This window comes from Myripristis murdjan, chromosome 11 (assembly GCF_902150065.1).
Source record: "Myripristis murdjan chromosome 11, fMyrMur1.1, whole genome shotgun sequence".
Lineage (NCBI taxonomy): Eukaryota > Metazoa > Chordata > Actinopteri > Holocentriformes > Holocentridae > Myripristis > Myripristis murdjan.
The window spans coordinates 2,894,519-2,916,940 of record NC_043990.1 but is presented as its reverse complement, the minus strand read 5'-3'; the positions used below and the strand labels follow the sequence as shown (position 1 = coordinate 2,916,940).

The window sequence follows — 22,422 nt, the reverse complement described above, 5'->3', positions numbered from 1 at the left end:
TTGGTCTCCTGGGCCAAGATTGTTTCTGGTCTGCAGGCAGAGAACTGTGGACGAGTTTGTCCCTGATGGATGGGGCTTTTCTGTAGGAGGTAATGGGGGTGGTGAGTGTGCTGTCATAGGTGATGATGTTCCAGTTAGATTTAATGATGTTGTTGATCTGAGGTGCCAAAGTGCTGTCTGTGGCAGTGAAACAGACCTTGTTGGTGTTTTCTCTAGCTGGCTTGGTGCCATGCAACATGGAGTGTCTGTCCAGTGTGGTGGCTTTCCGGCGTGCCTCTGAGATGATGCTGGGTTTGTATTTGCGTTCAGTGAATCTCTCTGCCATGTTGTGAGACCGTGCCATGAAATCCTGATCTTGATCACAAATGTGTCTGAGACGTAAGAATTGGCCCTGTGGAATGTTTTTCTTTAAGTGAGGAGGATGGAAGCTGTCAGCGTGTAGGATGGTGTTTCTGTCTGTGGCTTTCCTGTAGATGGAGGTGTGCAGCTGTTGGTCCTCTCCTATAAAGATAGTGAGGTCAAGGAAGTTGATTTTATCTGTTGAGTATTCTAGGAACAATATGATATTGTTATTGATCGAATTCATATAATTATGGAAATGTAGAACGTCCGATTCCCTGCCTTTCCAGATGAAAATGATCATCTTCATGTTAGTTGAGGAAATGTTCCATGGTGTGACCCGGCCCAAAGGGTGGACACAAACAATTTAAAGTTCAGAGAGAGCGGAGAGACGTGTATTCGGTTCACAATTAGAATTTTATTGTAAACGAGAAGGAGACACTTTCAGTTGGGTGGGTCGGTGAAATAAGCCAAAAGAACCACAGTCAAAGTTTTATTTAACACCAGCTAAAAGACAATATCAACTGCGAGATAAGGCATCTGCCCTAAAAACTACAGGGGAGAAGAAAAGGGGGCAGTGGGTCTCCTGCAGGGAGGTTCAATTGCAGCCCAGGGTACACCCATGCACATGCGCACACTGCACGCCACACGGTCCTAAGAATAAATAAAAAAGAGAAAACAGACACAACCAAGTGACCACCACCATCAAATCATAAACCACAATCACACGGCAAGCCAGAGGGGCCCAAGTGCTCCCCGCAGGTCTCCACACTGCCTAGGAAACACAAAGCAAAACTACAATAAAAGTCAGTTGATAATACACTAGTTAAAAAGACATCTTCCAATCCAAAACAGTACAAAGTTCAACACTGACAGTCCCGGAACAGTCTTAAGGGTCGCAGGTACATTTTCACAATTCACCACAATCTGGCTGGAAACACAGGAAGACCCTCCAGCATTAATCCCGGCAAAACAGTGTTAAATTTCATCCAGGCAAAGCAGCAGTCTGGCAACCAGGCTAGAGGGGGGAATTGACAGTGTAAACATGACAGTAGCAAAAAGAGGGACTAGACCTCCTATTTTACCATTCAAAATTGTAATACCTTTCCACCTTGGGGAATTTTCCACCAATAAATAATATGGCTGCCCTGTCCCACACTGGGGAACGGCACACGGTCAGCTCCTAGAGAACAAAAAAAAGATCACTCACTACATTTCATGAGTCCAAACATAAAACAAATTTAGGGGACTGCGGCCTACCTGTCCAATGTTGGCCTAAGCAGCACGCTTCAAGAACACTGATGTTTCAGCTGCAACACCACTCTACATACAAAAAAAATACTAATTTAACATCAGCCACAAATGCCTGCCAACATGCAGTTACCCACCAGCTTACCTGCACACACAACCCTCCCTGCAGCCACCAGGCTTCAAACAAAGAATAATTGTCCTATATATATATATATATAAGCCCACCTGGGCTTATATATATATATATGTAACCCTGCCTACTAGGGGCGGTGCTCCCCACACAGAGGCCAGCCCTCACATCGGCATGGAGACTCGCTGTGTGTACAATGTTGGAGAAAAGAGATTGTACATCACAGGTGGCCAGAAAATCATACTGGATGGTTTTGAGGGAATCTATTTTCTTCAGAACCTGATTGGTGTCCTTGATGTAGGACGGGAGTGATGGGACCAGGGGTTTTATGAAGTAGTCAATATACTGGGAGGCTGGTTCAGTCAGGGAGCCACTGGCTGAAATGACAGGCCTGCTGGGAGGGTTGTCTTTCAGTTCCTTGCGGACTTTTGTCAAAAGGTAAAAGGCAGCGATTGTGGGATGTTCACAGAAATACACTAACAAACAAACAAACACACACACCCTCACACACACACACATACTCTCACACACACATGAGTGACACTGAGCCAGCAAGCTTTTTTCATCTTCTTAGAGATTCAAAACATTGCCTACAGATGCAGTTTTATATTTTAAGGATGCAAAATTATCAAGTCTTTAATGTTACACTAAATTATTATTTGTTTAGTGTGTTGATTTTAATTTGTTGTATTTTCGGGAGCTGCTTTCCCCTGTTTTGGCTCTGAATCTTTTAGTGGTACAAAGTACTGGGCTGTATCAGTCCACTTTCACCTCTGGATGTCCTGTGTAGCGACTCTGAGTCAAAAAACCTTTTCACAGTTGGCATGGAGCTCAGAGCTCACTACCATTGTTTTAAATGGAGGATTTCAGTGAAGACAGTTAGAGATCACACCACGAACAGACACGTGTCCTCTACATTTGGGGGAACTTTTTGAAGTTAGAGGTGGCTGTATGTGACACTAAAATTCACAAAATGTTAAATTATTTAAATTACCACAACTGTGTGTGTGTGTGTGTGTGTGTGTGTGTGTGTGTTGGTCCTCAGTGAACTGTATCAGTCCCTGCAGTAGCTTCCAGCTGCAGCAGTCACTTCAGTTTCTGTTCAGTCTGACTGAGGGAGGTTTTTGTACGACGCTTTTTCACTGTGTGAACAGAGCTTGACTACTGATTTCATGGTAACTCTGACAGTAGTAAACTGCTGCATCTTCAGCCTGGACTCCACTGATGGTCAGAGTGAAGTCACTCCCTGATCCATTGCCTGTAAAACGACCTGGAATCCCTGATGCTCGACGATTAGCATAGTAAATGAGGAGTTTAGGAGTTTCTCCATCTCTCTGTTGGTACCAGGCTAAAACATGGGTGCTTCCAGAAGCATAAACATTCTGGCTGGTTTTACATGTGATGGTGACGGAGGCTCCCAGAGCAGCCCTCACTGCTCCAGGCTGAGTCACTGTGACCTGGCCTCTGGACTCTGAGGACACACAGACAAAAACACAAAGCAGCGTCATGCTTTTCTCCGCTTCATTTCAGAGGGACGGATCTTCATAGAGGAGAGGACTTTGATTCTCTGGACTTTACCTGTCAAGCAGCAGCAGAGGAGAGTCCAGATGAGGATGGAGCTCAAAGTCATGTTTGGATGAGGAGGATTTCTGGGGCTTCTGTTGTCATGAAGGACAGCTGTCAGTCATCCAGTCTTCAACTCTCAGGACTATAAACTCTCCCAGAGCACTGGAGCATGGTGCTGCTGATGCAAAGTGGCTCTCTATGGAAATGCTCTGACCCACTCCAACAGCAAAACACATACTCTCATCATGATATTAATTCATAGATCAATCATTTTGACAAACTGTCTGATTCAGATGTCACTGAAGTTGTTTTATTCAGTTTGATTTGTGTTAACATTTTTCTCCAAGAATTTCTTCTCCTTTGTTTTATTGTGGCAGAGTTTGATAAATTTTTGCTGTGACTGACTGAAGAATGTTTCTTGTTGTCATGACACTACTGTACAACTTTTATAAAACAGAAATCATAGCTTGATAAATACAAAAAGTCCGTTTATAGCAAAAGAATCTTTCATCATTTATCTTCACTCGTGAAACTTGTCTGTTGCCATGGTTCAGCAGTGATGCCTATCTGTTGCCATGGTTACTGAAGTCGGAGGGAAATGAGAAACTGAAGATTCCCCTTTTGGACATTAAGACATATTTGCAATGGTGAGGGGAAAATATACCAGGATCCAAAATAAAAAGCAGAGTGTCATCAGCATAAAGGGATTCAACATAAAAGGGATCTTTACAAACCACTGAAGACCTGAACCAAGTGGTGACAGTGGACATCCTTTAAGTGTCCCTATTTCAAATAGAAGCTTGAAGACTGTGACTCATTTCTAAATATGAATACCTGTTGTGTACAATATAGTACTTTTATCCATTTTATAAAGGCTGCTCTAAAATAACTTAAGCAAAGAAAATGATTGAAAGTGTGTGCCTGTGTTTGGACTGAATCAGTCATCACAATCTTGAAGGTTGAGAAGGAACAGCTCAGTGGATGGAAAACAGACTTTGAGAAGGTCAGAGGTCAAACATAAACACAGCTGTGCACATACAAACACAGCAGAAGAATTTTTATCTGTGCATTTTAGATAATCTAAAATAGTTAAAGTAGTTTAAATCAGGTATGATCAACTAAGATGGTGAGAGAATATAATAATAATAATAATAATAATAATAATAATAATACATTTTATTTATAAGCGCCTTTCAAAAACACTTTACAAAAAATTAAACAAACAGAAAAACACAGGCAAACAAAACTGTATGAAATAAAATGGAAACAGTGCAATAACAGAGAGTATGCAGTTTTAAACAGATGAGTTTTGAGTCTAGATTTGAACTGAGGAAGAGAGTCGATGATACGGATGTCCGGAGGGAGTGAGTTCCAGAGTTTGGGAGCAGAGCGGCTGAAGGCTCTGCTCACCATGATGCTGAGGCGGGCGGAGGGCACAGTGAGGTGGATGGAGGAGGAGGATCTGAGGGAACGGGAGGATGAGGCAATGTGGAGGAGGTCTGACAGATAGGGAGGGGCGAGGTTATGGATGGCCTTGAAGGTATATAGAAGGATTTTCTTGTCAATTCTGAATTTAACCGGGAGCAAGTGGAGTTATTGTAACGAGGAAGTTCATTATGTTTACACTAAAATATGCATTGAAATCTTACTAACATGACACAGTCTCACTTAGGGTTGACAAAATCTAAAGATGTTTGATTTGTTTGCAGGAATAATACGTGGTATTTAAAAGTATTAAAGCTAAAGAGTTTTTCTATGTGTGAAAAGACTCTGGGTGTCACATCTCTTTTAGTGGTACAAAGTACTGGACTGTGTCGGCCCACTTTCACCTCTGGATGTCCTGTATAGTGACTCTGAGTCCAAAAACTTTTTGCCAGTTGGCACATGGAGTTCAGAGCTGACTACCATTGTTTTTAATGGAGGACTTCAGTGAGGACAGTTAGAGATCACACCACGAACAGACACATCTGTCCTCTTCATTTGGGGGAACTTTCACCTTGTTAAGGTTACAGGTGGCTGTTACTGACACTAATATTCACAAAATTCTAAATTACCGCCAACCCAATCCTCTGTGTTTATGTGTGTTTGTGTGTGTGTGTGTGTGTGTGTTTCTGTGAGTGTGTGTGTCTGTGTGTGTGTGTGTGTGTGTGTGTGTGTGTGTGTGTCCTCAGTGAACTGTATCAGTCCCTGCAGTAGCTTCCAGCTGCAGCAGTCACTTGAGTTTCTGTTCAGTCTGACTGAGGGAGGTTTTTGTACGACGCTTTTTCACTGTGTGAACACAGCTTGACTGTTGATTTCATGTTCACTCTGACAGTAGTAAACTGCTGCATCTTCAGCCTGGACTCCACTGATGGTCAGAGTGAAGTCACTCCCTGATCCACTACCTGTAAAACGATCTGGAATCCCTGATTCTCGAGTATTAGCCCAGTAAATGAGGAGTTTAGGAGCTTCTCCATCTCTCTGTTGGTACCAAGATAGAAGGTCTACATTAACAGTATTAAAATCATCATCCAAGGCAGTACCAACATAAACGTTCTGGCTGGTTTTACATGTGATGGTTACGGAGGCTCCCGGAGCAGCCCTCACTGCTCCAGGCTGAGTCACTGTGACCTGGCCTCTGGACTCTGAGGACACACAGACAAAAACACAAAGCAGCGTCATGCTTTTCTCCGCTTCATTTCAGAGGGACGGATCTTCATAGAGGAGAGGACTTGGATTCTCTGGACTTTACCTGTCAAGCAGCAGCAGAGGAGAGTCCAGATGAGGATGGAGCTCAAAGTCATGTTTGGATGAGGAGGATTTCTGGGGCTTCTGTTGTCATGAAGGACAGCTGTCAGTCATCCAGTCTTCAACTCTCAGGACTATAAACTCTCCCAGAGCACTGGAGCATGGTGCTGCTGATGCAAAGTGGCTCTCTATGGAAATGCTCTGACCCACTCCAACAGGGACACACATTACTCTCATCAGGACGTTTCTAAATTGATTCATTCATAATTGATTATAATACGTCAATGTTTCTTTTTCCAGATTTTTGCAGAACTTCCAATATATTAATGTGCATTTACACTGAGCTCTCAAAGTAAACAAATACGATTTTCTACTAGAATACTAAAAAATAATAATAGCCTTTATATGACCTCAACTGGAGGAGAAATTTTAAAAATATTAATTTCCAGTGTAAAGGGTTTCAGCTCATATCATGTTTATGTGCATGAGAGGCTTCTTAAAGGGAAGTGAAACAGTGTGTGAGTGAGTGACTGCTGGAGCATAAAAACCATCTGACAGAAACTCCTTAAAGCCTGATGCTTCAGGAGCATCAGCTTCTTCTCCAAGCAGCTGACTGCTGCTCCAAGCCTCATCCAGATGTCCCAAAATGTCTCTGCTCTATAGAGGCCTCCAACATCAGGAGTCCGTTTTGCCTTCCCATCATCTTTCTCTCAACACTGCTTCTTCTCTCTATTTCTATCAACATTATTCCCTGAGGTTGACACCACCCACATAACGCCCACGCACTCAAGCCAAGTTTCTGCTGGCCTCCTTCACTTTTCTCACATCTTCCATATTCAGAGCCTCAACCATAGAGTTCCACCTGTCTGCTTCCGCCTGCATATTCCACCTGTTGTTCTCCTCACAGTGTTCTGGTCTTCACACTGAAATGGACAGAGACCAATCAAACCCCTCCACCTCATGTTTATTCATCAGATGTATCCGTCTCTCAGTCCATCTGAAAGCCTGGCAGACTGCCTCTCCCTTTAAAGATCTGAGATTCCTGCTCTTTCTGATCTGCTCTTCAGCTCAGAAAGCGCTCACCTAGCTACCTGCCCCTGGTTCCATTCACACTGACGGCAAATCCTCCACGTCCTAAATCAAGCTGCTTCTCCAGCTGTTCCTTCAGCATTGGAGTCACTATTCCAGCTTCTCACCATGGTGTTTCTCAACACATTATCCTCGTCATGAGTCACTTGTCTTCAGCAGTTTTTCTCTGTTGCCGCTCAGATGTGAAAGACCTTTGTTATTCACAGTCACCTCTATCTTCTCAGCAAGGTTTTGGTCCGCTGTTCCCTGGAGGATCATTCAAATAATTGTGTGTGTTTGCATATGTGTCCTGCCTCTCTGCTCTCCACCCGTTAAGAGGCCAGTGTTGATCAGTGGCTGTCCAGGCCTTTCAGAGCCACTGACACGCCGGCAGGACAATGATGATGTCACAGATTCTCCTGCTGGGCACCCTGGGGCTCCTTGTTCAGGGTGAGACTCTCTTCTGAAAACTTGGCTTCAGGATGCAACCAGCTTTACTACAATCATCTTCTGCTGTGATGGAGAAACACTGAGACCAGCAGCATTCACCTTCTTCCAACTGTTCTCCATGTTAAAGAAATCCTCCTCTTCTGTTTTCATATTCATCATCTTTCTCCAAGCTGTATTTGTCTCAATAACCCTTCTGCTCTTTTGGATATTTTCCAGATTCATCAGGAGAAATCACTCTGACTCAGTCTCCTGGATCTCAGTCTGTTAGTCCAGGACAGACTGTCACTATCAGATGCAAAACCAGTACAAGTGTTGGCAATGAGCTTGACTGGTACCTTCTGAAACCTGGAGAAGCTCCTAAACTCCTGATATATTATGCTACAAACCTTCAGTCTGGAGTTTCAAGTCGTTTTAGTGGAAGTAGATCTGGGACTGACTTCACTCTGACCATCAGTGGAGTCCAGGCTGAAGATTCAGGAGTTTACTACTGTCAGCAGGATAACAGCCTCCCGTTCACACAGTGAAACAACGTCGTACAAAAACCTCCCTCAGCTGGAGAGGAACTGATCTGACTCAACAGCTGCAGAGACACTAAAACACTAGAGACTTTGTTAGAAAGACACAAAGTCATAATTTTATTTTATAGGTTTTTTTTTTATAGGATTTTATAGGTATAAATGTAATTACATTCATTAGACAAATTGTGTTTATTAAAGGGATTTTTTTTGTCCTTTTTGTTACTGTTATTTCTTATTGACTTTCAGACAAACTCAAACACAGGGCACAAAACAGTACACCACCTGACCAAAGATAATTCATTGCATGGTGTTATAAGATAATTTACATAATTTATAGTAACTCAAACAATTTGTGTATTTTTGAGACTGTCTTCCACCAAAAACAATCCCTTAGGTACAAGCAGCTCATTATGAACTGTGGCTTTAACAATAAGCGACCTCTGCCAGTCGTATGTGGTGTGTCGGGAAGTGAGGTGACGTGCCGTAGTATAGGTGGTGAAAAAAATCCATGTTTTGGTAGATGGTTGTTGTGGTGGATGGGTCACAATGAAACAGGACTTTCACCTCTGAGATTGGAATTGGATTCCTGCATGAAGCGAGTCTGTGTTCAGTTTGATATTAGCTGTGAAGTAGAGATGTAGATTGCTTCACAAAGCCTGACAAAGACGATCATAACTAACCAGTATCATGAAGGGAATTATCAACTCTGTCAAACCAGTTTTTTTCTCATTTATTTCTGAGCATGTTTGCATGAAAGAGGCAGAGTTTGTAACAAACAGCCAATCACATGCCACATGGTCAGATCCAGATTGGACATTTTAGGATGAAATAATATTAAACTACTCATCCCTGGGGTGAAATTACATCACTGCAGCAGAAAAGGTAATTCATCAAGGACTAGGTCATTGAATATAAGAAGAAAACTGAAATTTGAAAAAAATGCAGTAGGAATAGTTACTGCATGAAAATATAACATTAATATTATTATTATTAATATTTATTAGAACATTAATATAACATTATAACATAACATAAATAAAACATTTAAATCTTGATATAATAAATTATCATGGAAAGCAAAGTGATTCTGCTGGTCTGTGCACACATTGCCCTTTGAACACTGTATGTCAGCTCCATTGTCACTTTCATATGAATGCAGAGATTTTGTCCACACCAGGATCCTGTAGGAATGATGACTCATGGCTTAGCGATGTGGCAACAGTTACCATGGTAACTCAGATTGTTGAGCCTCAACACTGTAGATGAAAAAAAAAAAACTCTCAGTTAAGTCAAATGTCATCTTTTCTTGATATAAACATCAGGCATGTCCTTTGTCATCTGTTTTATTGGCCTCAGTACTTCAGCCCCCTGTAGAGGCTTTAAACACACATGAAAGTATTTCAATCACCAAAATTAGAAGTCACACTCATAAGATATCACCGTATGCTGATGATATCATGTTTTACTTTTATAATTGTGAATTATGAAAAAGAAGAAAATGGGTATGAGAGAAATCATTGTGTTTATTTCACTGGTGAAGAAATCAGTCTCACTGCCAAAAATATTGCAGATGAAAGTAATCAATATTGATCATTTTTGAAATAGTTTGATGGCTGGTGATAATATATCAGTCAGTTGTTATTAAGTTTTAAAACCTGAGGCTGATCTCAGTGAGTTTGTTGTTTTCAAAGTGAGAGAGCCGTGTCTCTCTACAGTCAGAGGTTTTTGTACGGCGGCTCAATGAGTTTGTATCACTGTGGTTGACTTTTGGTGGAGGAACCAGACTGGATGTTGGAAGTAAGTTTAATTATTTCATGTTCTTACTAATCCATGAGATTAATATTTATTATGTGCTTGCCTTGAAAAGGCAACACATCTTAAAGTCTTGCATATTTAATCTTTTTATTAGTGGGCAAGCTGCAGCTTGCACACTTATGTTATTCCTACTATTTCTTTATTTCTTTATTTCTTTATTTCTTTATTAGTGGGCAAGCTGCAGCTTGCACACTTATGTTATTCCTACTATTTCTTTCTTTATTTCTTTCTTTCTTTATTTATTATTCCGTACGTTTTTTGGACCGTAACTCCTCCTACAGCTTTCATTTTAGGCCCACACAATGAATTGGGAAAATGTGCGGCCCGATTGGGAATAGTGTGCTATTACTTTTCTAAGGAATCCGACTTACGGAATTCCCAAAATTCCCATTTTCCTGAAAATTTCGGCCATAGGAAATGAATGGCCAAAACTTTGGAAGGCTCCAGGGCCCACAGCTTTGGACCTGCGTCCACGCACCAAATACGAAAAACGTGCGTCTTATTGAGAAGAAGCAGGGTTTCGATTTTCAGACCGATCCGACATTCCGTTTTTCCGCAATTCCGGTTTGAAGTTGGAATTCCAGACGCAATACACACTAATGGAGTTGAGCTAGAGTGGCATTCTTGGCATTCCTGAGTGGCTAGAGTGGAGCAGCCCTGAAAATTCGCCTAAAACTTTTGTCTTTAACTTGCTCTCCTGGCCACAATTTTCACTCCACATGCATAAATTTGGCATCAAATTGTAGGAAAAATAGTTGTGCTTTGAAAAATGTAAATACAAAAGCAAAGTAGCTTCAACTTTTTAAACTGTGACCCTTAACGAGGCAGGAGTGCCAGCTCTCTCCCCCATAGACTCCCATTATATCTGGAATGCAAAGTCTCGGGAGAGAAGCAGAAACACACACGTTTTCAACTCGCCGTTTCTCGGGCATTTTTGGGAGTTGGAAAATAATTTTGACACCGTTTGAAAGCCCAAAGCGTTACCTTTCTCATGATACGTTTTATTTTCTGCTCGGAAACCGCGCGCCGCGGTTACGCTTCCAGCTTGCCCACGCAGTTTCCCCAGAAACTGCACAATCCTCTAGTTTCTTTCTTTATTTATTATTCCGTACGTTTTTTGGACCGTAACTCCTCCTACAGCTTTCATTTTAGGCCCATACAATGAATTGGGAAAATGTGCGGCCCGATTGGGAATAGTGTGCTATTACTTTTCTAAGGAATCCGACTTACGGAATTCCCAAAATTCCCATTTTCCTGAAAATTTCGGCCATAGGAAATGAATGGCCAAAACTTTGGAAGGCTCCAGGGCCCACAGCTTTGGACCTGCGTCCACGCACCAAATACAAAAAACGTGCGTCTTATTGAGAAGAAGCAGGGTTTCGATTTTCAGACCGATCCGACGTTCCATTTTTCCGCAATTCCGGTTTGAAGTTGGAATTCCAGACGCAATACACACTAATGGAGTTGAGCTAGAGTGGCATTCTTGGCATTCCTGAGCGGCTAGAGTGGAGCAGCCCTGAAAATTCGCCTAAAACTTTTGTCTTTAACTTGCTCTCCTGGCCACAATTTTCACTCCACATGCATAAATTTGGCATCAAATTGTAGGAAAAATAGTTGTGCTTTGAAAAATGTAAATACAAAAGCAAAGTACCTTCAACTTTTTAAACTGTGACCCTTAACGAGGCAGGAGTGCCAGCTCTCTCCCCCATAGACTCCCATTATATCTGAAATGCAAAGTCTCGGGAGAGAAGCAGAAACACACACGTTTTCAACTTGCCGTTTCTCGGGCATTTTTGGGAGTTGGAAAATAATTTTGACACCGTTTGAAAGCCCAAAGCGTTACCTGTCTCATGATACGTTTTATTTTCTGCTCGGAAACCGCGCGCCGCGGTTACGCTTCCAGCTTGCCCACGCAGTTTCCCCAGAAACTGCACAATCTTCTAGTTATGTGCTTGCCTTGAAAAGGCAACACATCTTAAAATCTTGCATATTTCTTCTTTTTATTATTATGTGCTTGCCTTGAAAAGGCAACACATCTTAAAATCTTGCATATTTATTCTTTTTATTATTATTATTCCACCTTTTTTTCGGCGCGCTACTCCTCCTACAGCTTTGGTTTTAGGCCCCCACAATGAATTGGGAAAATGTGCGGCCCGATTGGGAATAGTGTGCTATTACTTTTATAAGGAATCCGACTCACGGAATTCTCAAAATTCCAATTTTCCCGAAAATTTCTGCCATAGGAAATGAATGGCCAAAACTTTGGACGGCTCCAGGGCCCAGAGCTTTGGACCTGCGTCCACGCACCAAATACGAAAAATGTGCATCTTGTGGAGATGAAGAGGTGTGTCAATTTTCAAACCGATCAGACTTTGCGATTTTTCATAATTCACGATTTAAATCACGATTTTGCCCTCATAGAAAAAGAATGGGAAATCGGCAGACACTCATGCATTTTCAAAGCCTCACAGCTCCCTCATTCTTTGGCTCACAGACTCCATTCAAAGCTTAAATGACTCAGCAGATGTTCAACTTTATGTGTGTCATCTTCAATTTATCATGTCTGCTTTAGTTTGCCATAAAACACAGTTTAAGTTTGGAGTTATTTTTGAGCCGCCTCTGACTTTTGAATGAGTGTGTATTGCGTGAGCTAGAGTGGCATTCCTGAGGGCTAGAGTGGAGCAGCCCTGAAAATTCGCCTAAAACTTTTGTCTTAAACTTGCTCTCCTGGCCACAATTTTCACTGCACATGCATAAATTTAGGATCAAATTGTAGGAAAAATAGTTGTGCTTTGAAAAATGTAAATAAAAAAGCAAAGTACCTTCAGCTTTTTACACTGTGACACTTAACGAGGCAGGAGTGCCAGCTCTCTCCCCCATAGACTCCCATTATATCTGGAATGCAAAGTCTCGGGAGAGAAGCAGAAAGACACACTTTTCCAACTCGCTCTAAGGTGGGCATTTTTGGGAGTTGGAAAATAATTTTGACACAGTTTGAAAGCCCAAAGCCTTGCCTTTCTCATGGTACATTTTATTTTCTGCTCGGACTTACTATCATTGACAAAAAAGCAGTTTTTTTTTACCACTACTTTTAGGTGATTTTTCACAGAAGCAGCACTATCACTCATGCTGTGTGCTTCATAGAGCCTCATTTCTGGCTCCGCCCACACAAGCCCCAGTGGCACAGTGGATAGTGTCTCTGCCTGCCATGCAGGAGACCAGGGTTCAACTCCCCACCTGGGCAAGAGCCACAACACTACACAGCCCACAAACAGCATAGGGCTGCTGATTTAGCACATGTCCAGGCGCTCGCAAGGCAAGCACATCAAAGTTTCTTCAGAAACTTTATATCCTCTAGTTATTTTTATTATTCCACCTTTTTTTCGGCGCGCTACTCCTCCTACAGCTTTGGTTTTAGGCCCTCACAATGAATTGGGAAAATGTGCGGCCCCATTGGGAGAAGTGTGCTATTACTTTTATAAGGAATCCGACCCACGGAATTCTCAAAATTCCAATTTTCCTGAAAATTTCGGCCATCCGAAATGAATGGCCAAAACTTTGGAAGGCTCCTGAGCCCAGAGCTTTGGACCTGCGTCCACGCATCAAATACGAAAAATGTGCGTCCTGTGGAGAAGAAGAGGTGTGTCAATTTTCAAACCGATCAGACTTTAGGATTTCTCATAATTCAATTTTAAAATCGCGATTTTGCCCTCATAGAAAAAGAATGGGAAATCGGCAGACACTCATGCATTTTCAAAGCCTCACAGCTCCCTCATTCTTTGGCCCACAGACTCCATTCAAAGCTTAAATGACTCAGCAGACCTTCAACTTTATGTGTGTCATCTTCAATTTTTCATGTCTGCTTTAGTTTGCCATAAAACACAGTTTAAGTTTGGAGTTATTTTTGAGCCGCCTCTGACTTTTGAATGAGTGTGTATTGCGTGAGCTAGAGTGGCATTCCTGAGGGCTAGAGTGGAGCAGCCCTGAAAATTCGCCTAAAACTTTTGTCTTAAACTTGCTCTCCTGGCCACAATTTTCACTCCACATGCATAATTTTTTGGAAAGTAGTAGGAAAAATAGTTGTGCTTTGAAAAATGCAAATACAAAAGCAAAGTAGCTTCAACTTTTTAAACTGTGACCCTTAACGAGGCAGGAGTGCCAGCTCTCTCCCCCATAGACTCCCATTATATCTGGAATGCAAAGTCTCAGGAGAGAAGCAGAAGGGCACACTTTTCCAACTCGCTCTAAGGTGGGCATTTTTGGGAGTTGGAAAATAATTTTGACACAGTTTGAAAGCCCAAAGCCTTGCCTTTCTCATGATACCTTTTATTTTCTGCTCGGACTTACTGTCATTGAGAACAAAGCAGTAGTTTGACCACTACGTTTAGGTGATTTTTCACAGAAGCAGCACTGTCACTCATGCTGTGTGCTTCATAGAGCCTCATTTCTGGCTCCGCCCACACAAGCCCCAGTGGCACAGTGGATAGTGTCTCTGCCTGCCATGCAGGAGACCAGGGTTCAACTCCCCACCTGGGCAAGAGCCACAACACTACACAGCCCACAAACAGCACAGGGCTGCTGATTTAGCGCATGTCCAGGCGCTCGCAAGGCAAGCACATCAAAGTTTCTTCAGAAACTTTATAAAGTCTAGTTATTTTTATTATTCCACCTTTTTTTCGGCGCGCTACTCCTCCTACAGCTTTGGTTTTAGGCCCACACAATGAATTGGGAAAATGTGCGGCCCCATTGGGAGAAGTGTGCTATTACTTTTATAAGGAATCCGACCCACGGAATTCTCAAAATTCCAATTTTCCTGAAAATTCCAGCCATCCGAAATGAATGGCCAAAACTTCAGAAGGCTCCAGGGCCCAGAGCTTTGGACCTGCGTCCACGCACCAAATACGAAAAATGTGCGTCTTGTGGAGAAGAAGAGGTGTGTCAATTTTCAAACCGATCGGACCTTGCGATTTCTCATAATTCATGATTTAAATCACGATTTTGCCCTCATAGAAAAAGAATGGGAAATCGGCAGACACTCATGCATTTTCAAAGCCTCACAGCTCCCTCATTCTTTGGCTCACAGACTCCATTCAAAGCTTAAATGACTCAGCAGATGTTCAACTTTATGTGTGTCATCTTCAATTTTTCATGTCTGTTTTAGTTTGGCATAAAACACAGTTTAAGTTTGGAGTTATTTTTGAGCCGCCTCTAACTTTTGAATGAGTGTGTATTGCGTGAGCTAGAGTGGCATTCCTGAGGGCTAGAGTGGAGCAGCCCTTAAAATTCGCCTAAAACTTTTGTCTTTTACTTGCTCTCCTGGCCACAATTTTCACTCCACATGCATAATTTTTTGGAAAGTAGTAGGAAAACTAGTTCTGCTTTGAAAAATGTAAATACAAAAGCAAAGTAGCTTCAACTTTTTAAACTGTGACCCTTAACGAGGCAGGAGTGCCAGCTCTCTCCCCCATAGACTCCCATTATATCTGGAATGCAAAGTCTCAGGAGAGAAGCAGAAAGACACACTTTTCCAACTCGCTGTAGGGTGGGCATTTTTGGGAGTTGGAAAATAATTTTGACACACTTTGAAAGCCCAAAGCCTTGCCTTTCTCATGGTATAATTTATTTTCTGCTCGGACTTACTATCATTGATAAAAAAAGCATTTGTTTGACCACTACTTTTAGGTGATTTTTCACAGAAGCAGCACTGTCACTCATGCTGTGTGCTTCATAGAGCCTCATTTCTGGCTCCGCCCACACAAGCCCCAGTAGCACAGTGGATAGTGTCTCTGCCTGCCATGCAGGAGACCAGGGTTCAACTCCCCACCTGGGCAAGAGCAACAACACTACACAACCCACAAACAGCATAGGGCTGGCGATTTTGCACATGTCCAGGCGCTCGCAAGGCAAGCACATCAAAGTTTCTTCAGAAACTTTATAAAGTCTAGTTTTTTCATATTATTTGCACCTTATGAACAAACTTGACTTTTCGTGATATCTGATTTTAAACCAACAGTGATCTCTAAGTAGTGAAATCAGAGGAGATTTTGAAAAACTGCATCCAAATGATCGATCAAATTTCTTTAATTTGAGGTCATTTTAAGTTTATTAAAATGAAGTTTATTTGGAACAAAGAGAGAAAGCATTGATTCCAGATTATTTCTTTAAAGTGGCATCTTGAGGACTTGTAGTTCTTGCTTTCTCTGACAAAGTGAGAGAGCCGTGTCTCTCTACAGTCTGAGGTTTTTGTACGGCAGCTCAATGAGTTTGTATCACTGTGGTTGACTTTTGGTGGAGGAACCAGACTGGATGTTGGAAGTAAGTTTTTGCTCAAATATTAAATATCATGTAATGTGTTACTGTTGCTGGGTTACTTTTATTCTTCTGTGTGAGTGTTAGTGGTTGTTTTTAAAATGTATTTTGTTCATTTCTATCACTTATAGTCACTGTTTTTTCTTGGTACTCAGTACTTCTTTAGACTTTTCATTATAAATTATGAAAAATGTTTAAAACTGAACAGCTTCAAAATTAGAAAAGTTGAATGCAAAGCTTTGGTTCCTTCAGACTGTTTGACCAAACTGATTTTAATTTAGTATTTTTACATGACATGTGAAGCTGAATGAAAACTAATTTGAACTGAGTGGGGATCAGGATTAAAATCTGAAAATGTAGCCAAATTTCTGATTCTTAATTTTATCTCATAATTTATTTTAACACATGGGATGAAAATAATTTGATGCATTACTTTGTTTGTTTGCTGGTTAAAATCAGTTTTGATGATCAGAATTTTGTGGCTTGAAAATGATTATGGCTGAAAATGCTCAACAAACATTTATCTCAGTTAGAGATGCTCATGTTCAGATTTCTTTAAAACCGACAATGTATTGTGCATTTACTTTGACTTTTCACAAAAAAAAATAAAAAAAATAAATAAATAATGCTGATGAAACAGTAAATTATTTAAACTATAAAAATTAGATTTTATTTCTATTCTTTAAAATATTTAAGGACACACGCCATTATTGATGAGTGATAATTTTTATGGAGCAGCCAAATAATTTTTATTTTTTTCTGTTATGTGTATTGATGTATTTGTGTTCATATGAGGACTATTTCTGTGCTGATGTGCATGAGAGGCTTCTTAAAGGGAAGTGAAACAGGGTGTGAGTGAGTGACTGCTGGAGCATAAAAACCATCTGACACAAAGTCCCTAAAGGGGAAAATGGACTCTCACACAGTAAAGGTGTCCAACCGCCCGCTGACTGACTGCCAGCTGCTTATTTCCCGCCCTCTAAGCTGATTGGTGTCTCCTAGGTGACGCCCCTCCCACCCTGACGGTGCTGCCCCCCTCCAGCGAGGAGCTGCGGAAGGGGAGGGCCACGCTCATGTGCCTGGCCAACAAGGGCTTCCCCTCAGACTGGAGGCTGGCCTGGAAGGTGGACGGCAGCAGCAGCAGCAGCAGCAGCTGGGAGCAGAGCAGGAGCCCCGGGGTGCTGGAGAAGGACGGCCTCTACAGCTGGAGCAGCACCCTGAGGCTCACTGCAGACCAGTGGAGGAAGCTGGGCTCTGTCACCTGTGAGGCCACCCAGGGCTCCCAGCCTCTGCAGGCCGAGACACTGAGGAGAGACCAGTGTCCCCAGTAACTGACCTGACTCACTGGGACTTCTGCTACTGGTTTCACTCTGCAGCTGCTCTCACTCTGCACTCTGCCTCATGCCTCTCTTTTACAAGCATCATTATATCTTCAAATCATAATGTTTTCTTGCCTGCACTCATGTCAGTATTCTCTCTATGTTAAGAAAATAAAGACAGTTTCACCAATTCAGCTCGGTTTCCATGAACATCATTACAAGTGCTGAGTGTAGTTCACAGGTTTATGTTAGTTAGTTTTTGCTGTTGCCAGTGAAGTCTTTTCAAACATAACATTTGTTCATTGAACTGAAACATAACTTCACAGCCGTTCATGATTCCTAAAACTTATAAGAGTTTGTTTTTTCAGTATTTTGCAGCAGTTCGAATTTCACCAAAAAGCCAAAATTATGTATGTAGAAAAATCAAACTTGAAAAATGAGTGTCACACATTTCATCAACATCATTTGTCTCACTGGTTCGAATTCATGAAAAAATATGATATATGAAACTAATTCATGAAAAAATAAACATGATATATGAAAATGTCACTGGCTGAGATTTTGTATTTCCAGAAATTAGAAGTGTCTGTCACTTTTAAATCTGCCTGATCATTCATACAACATGTGCCAGTTTCAAAAGACCTTAAAAAAACCCAAAATTTTTATATGCATGTCATTGTCAACAAAAGGCCAATCTCCAATGTTTATGGCCAAACAGTTTGTCAGTGTTCAATAAAATATTCCTTTGGTTTGTTTTTTCACTCTGCAAAAATCTTATTTACTATCTTCAAAATCAGACAAAACCATGTATCTCAGGTGAGAGCTTCACATAACCTACATGAAATAATAAATCAATAGAAATTCATGAAATACTAATTAAAAGCAGGATATCATCAGCATAAAGTGACAAAACTCTAAATTATTTTAATGTGTGTGTGTTCCTTTACGGAAAGGGGCTCAAGCACTGAGGTGAATCAAAGTGGTGAAGAGGGACGGCCTTGATGTTGCCCCCTTTTTTTTACATAAAGAAAGAGGGCAAACCCATTTGAATACAAAGGCTTTGAAGGAATGGTATAAAAGTTCTATTTTTTTTTAAAAAAAAAAATATATATAAAACCATATTCCTTATGTCAGCTACAGTATATCATCATCACTGACAGCATATTGTAATTTTTTAGCTTGAATGAAGCACAAGAAGTTCAGTGTGTGCTTGTGTATGGACTGCACCAGTTTCCCCAGTCTTCCCAGTCTTGGTTTGACAGAGTGAAGAGGGAACAACTGAACGCAGTCGAAGTTGACTTTCAGCAGGTTGGAGGTCAGCATGGGATGGTTAAACATAAAATGCATGAATCCAAACCGCCAACAAACAAAACAAAACAAATTTTTTTTAAATTTTACATTCAGACTAACTCAGAAGTTTAAATTAATCAATTTTACTCTAAACTTAAAAGAATCATTTGGTAGAAGATTACTCAATATGTCATTTATAAGCATTATTAATGTGAATTACCTCTCAAATACTTGAATCATTTTTTTCTTAAATTTGAATTTGGTTGTTTGATTTATATGAATGTTCATAAAACTGTTTGAACAAAAAAAAATAACACAGGGAAATGTATTTTTTTATGTTTTCCAAAATAAATTCAATATTTTAAGTTTAGTATTATACGTTTTAATTAATTCTAAGTATTTTATAAGGTGTAATAAAATACCGGTTTAAGAATTGATATTGTGCTTTCATTCCCAATCCTCTAGAGTTTTAGTGTCTCTGCAGCTGTTGAGTCAGATCAGTTCCTCTCCAGCTGAGGGAGGTTTTTGTACGACGTTGTTTCACTGTGTGAACAGATACTGACTGTTGATATAGTGGAAACTCTGACAGTAGTAAACTGCTGCATCTTCAGCCTGGACTCCACTGATGGTCAGAGTGAAGTCACTCCCAGATCCACTGCCTGTAAAACGACTTGAAACTCCAGACTGACGGGTTGTAGCAGAATATATCAGGAGTTGAGGAGCTTCTCCAGGTTTGTGAAGGTACCAGGCGAGGGAGCCAGTATTTGTACTGACTTTACATCTGATAGAGACAGTCTGTCCTGGACTAACAGACTGAGATCCAGGTGACTGAGTCAGAGTGATTTCTCCTGATGAATCTGGAAAATATCCAAAAGAGCAGAAGGGTTATTGAGACAAATACAGCTTGGAGAAAGATGATGAATATGAAAACAGAAGAGGAGGATTTCTTTAACATGGAGAACAGATGGAAGAAGGTGAATGCTGCTGGTCTCAGTGTTTCTCCATCACAGCAGAAGATGATTGTGGTAAAGCTGGTTGCATCCTGAAGCCAAGTTTTCAGAAGAGAGTCTCACCCTGAACAAGGAGCCCCAGGGTGCCCAGCAGGAGAATGTGTGACATCATCATTGTGCTGCCGGTGTGTCAGTGGCTCTGAAAGGCCTGGACAGCCGCTGATCAACACTGGCCTCTTAACGGGTGGCGAGCAGAGAGGCAGGACACATATGCAAACACACACACACACACACACACACACACACACACACACACACACACAGTCAGTGAGGTGTAGATGTCCACATCATACCGTGATGTTTCCACCTCAGTGCTCAGTGTTGACTAAATGATCCTCATGTACGTGAGATTGTGAGATTACAAGATTATTATGCTGATCAAGTGCATGTATGTGAATTTACTTGTATCTCTGTGTGAATTTTGGTGAAAGTGTAACTATACATTTATTACAAGTTTGTTTATTCTAGTTTATTTCATTTTAAATGCTGTTGCATAGTTCTCTGTACTGTACTGACAGTCAAAGAAGCTTTACAAATAAATCTTCAGCTTTTAATAAGATGCAGCCTCATATTTTAATTGAACATCTTGATTCTTACTTTTATCTACCAGATCAGATTTTATTGTTGCTTTATCTTTAGAATCCAATAAGTATTTGTGAATGGTCATATGTCCAACATTATCACTTCAAATACAGGTTCTCCACAAAGCTGTGTCCTTTCTCCTCTGGTATTTATTATGTACACTGACAGCTGCAGGTCCTCCCATGTGGACAGCCACCTTGTAAAATTTTCTGATGACACGGCCCCACTATCTCTTCTTCAGGGGGCCCAATCAGACCATGGCTGCACATTATCTTCATTTGTGAAATGGTGTGATGACAAAAACTAAGGAGTCAATCATCGACTTCAGGAGGAACCGTCCTCATCCTGTAACCAACATCATCCTTGGGGAAAATGTGGAAATTGTGGAGACATGCAAGTACTTGGGAACCATGTTTGACTCCAGCCACAAGTTTGATGAAAAAAAAGGAGTCTATTCTTAAACAGGGTCAACAAAGGATCTACTTGTTGAGGAAAATTAATTCTATTAATATTTCTAAGAGCATTTTATGTCATTTTTATCATTTGTTTATTTAATGTCTGCTAACATTTTCTTTTATCTGCTTGTTTTTTTGGATTGTCTGTGAAGCAGAAGAATAGCCTCAGCAGCATTATCAAAGTCTGTTCCAAGATCATTGGAGCTCAGCTGACAGACCTGAGCTCCCTGTGGGGAAAAAAAGGAGTAGTCCAGAAAGCCAGACAGGTCATAAGTCATCCTCACCACATTCTCAGTCAGGAATTATGTTTAATGCCCTCAGGACGGCGTTACCTTGTACCTGAAATCTTAGTTGATTAAGATTGTTTTAAGGTGTATCTGAACCAATCTAAAATCACTGATCCTTTTGAAAGTAATCCAAGTGTCCGTGTTTGAAGTATTTGATTTGGTAATGGTTACCTGGTATCCAGAAGGATAGCAGGGAAGGACATGCAGCATAGGGCCTGAGCCAGAATCAAACCCAGACCACTGCAATAACAATATGAAGTACAAGCTCTACCAGGTGATCCACAGGGACGCCTCACAAGGGGCAGCTATGTGGGGAAAGGTCACTCACTTTTCTTAAATTCTATTGGTCTCCACTCCTTTTTTGTTGAAAACCTTTCAAATTGTGCTAGAAGGCTCACAAAGAAGCAGAAACTTCTCTGTGTTCATCTTCAGCTTTTGTTTGTTGTGCTTGATGTCATCCTCCAGCAATCTGGAGAAGAAAATAATTCTAAATTCTCACTACCAATCCAGTCCTTTGTGTGTCCTTGTGTACTTTGTGTGTGATGTGTGTGCATCTGTGTGTGTGTGTGTGTGTGTGTGTGTGTGTGTCCTCAGTGAACTGTATCAGTCCCTGCAGTAGCTTCCAGCTGCAGCAGTCACTTCAGTTTCTGTTCAGTCTGACTGACGCTTTTTCACTGTGTGAACAGAGCTTTACTGTTGATAATGTGGAGACTCTGACAGTAGTAAACTGCTGCATCTTCAGCCTGGACTCCACTGACGGTCAGAGTGAAGTCGACTCCATTTCCTCCTCCACTTCCAGTGAATCTTGAGGAAATTCCTGATAACCTAACTGATGTTACATAGATCAGTGCTTTAGGAGCTTCTCCAGGTTTCTGTTGCTACCAAGCCAGGTAATACTTTGGGCCAGAGTAGTGAGTAACTGTTGGATTGGCCTTACAGTCAGTAGAGACAGTTTGACCAATCTGGACTGATTTGGCTGCTGGCTGAGTCAAGACAATATTTTGTCCAAAAGACCCTGAAGAGAGAGAAGAAACACTGGACATGAGATGTTGAGGTGAAACTCAGCTGCACTCCAAATGATTTTCACATCACAGAAAAATGATTTTCCTCACCCTGAGTGAAGCAGAGGAGAGTCCAGATAAGGATGGAGCTCAAAGTCATGTTTGGATGAAGAGGATTTCTGGGGCTTCTGTTGTCATGAAGGACAGCTGTCAGTCATCCAGTCTTCAACTCTCAGGACTATAAACTCTCCCAGAGCACTGGAGCATGGTGCTGCTGATGCAAAGTGGCTCTCTATGGAAATGCT

At 41.3% G+C, this 22,422-nt stretch overlaps 1 long non-coding RNA gene and 2 gene segments (V, D, J or C); 1 reads left to right on the top strand and 2 right to left on the bottom strand.

The window, feature by feature from the left end:
• Positions 1-865: 865 nt before the first annotated feature.
• LOC115367357 (uncharacterized) lies at positions 866-1,739 on the bottom strand. The gene is made up of 3 exons (XR_003928902.1): positions 1,600-1,739; positions 1,443-1,522; positions 866-1,357 (listed from the first exon to the last, which is right to left on the bottom strand). It is a non-coding gene; the product is annotated as an uncharacterized LOC115367357 (long non-coding RNA).
• A 3,824-nt stretch (positions 1,740-5,563) lies between these two features.
• On the bottom strand, positions 5,564-6,069 carry LOC115367353 (immunoglobulin kappa variable 4-1-like; the record flags this gene model as incomplete). The annotated part of the segment is given in 2 exon segments: positions 5,564-5,910; positions 6,018-6,069. Coding segments are annotated over 2 exon segments (399 nt in total), but the record flags the coding sequence as incomplete, so codon positions are not given.
• Positions 6,070-7,479: 1,410 nt separating this feature from the next.
• On the top strand, positions 7,480-17,641 carry LOC115367350 (Ig kappa chain V region Mem5-like). The segment is given in 4 exon segments: positions 7,480-7,531; positions 7,748-8,042; positions 9,809-9,846; positions 17,176-17,641. Coding segments are annotated over 4 exon segments (714 nt in total).
• Positions 17,642-22,422: the final 4,781 nt, after the last annotated feature.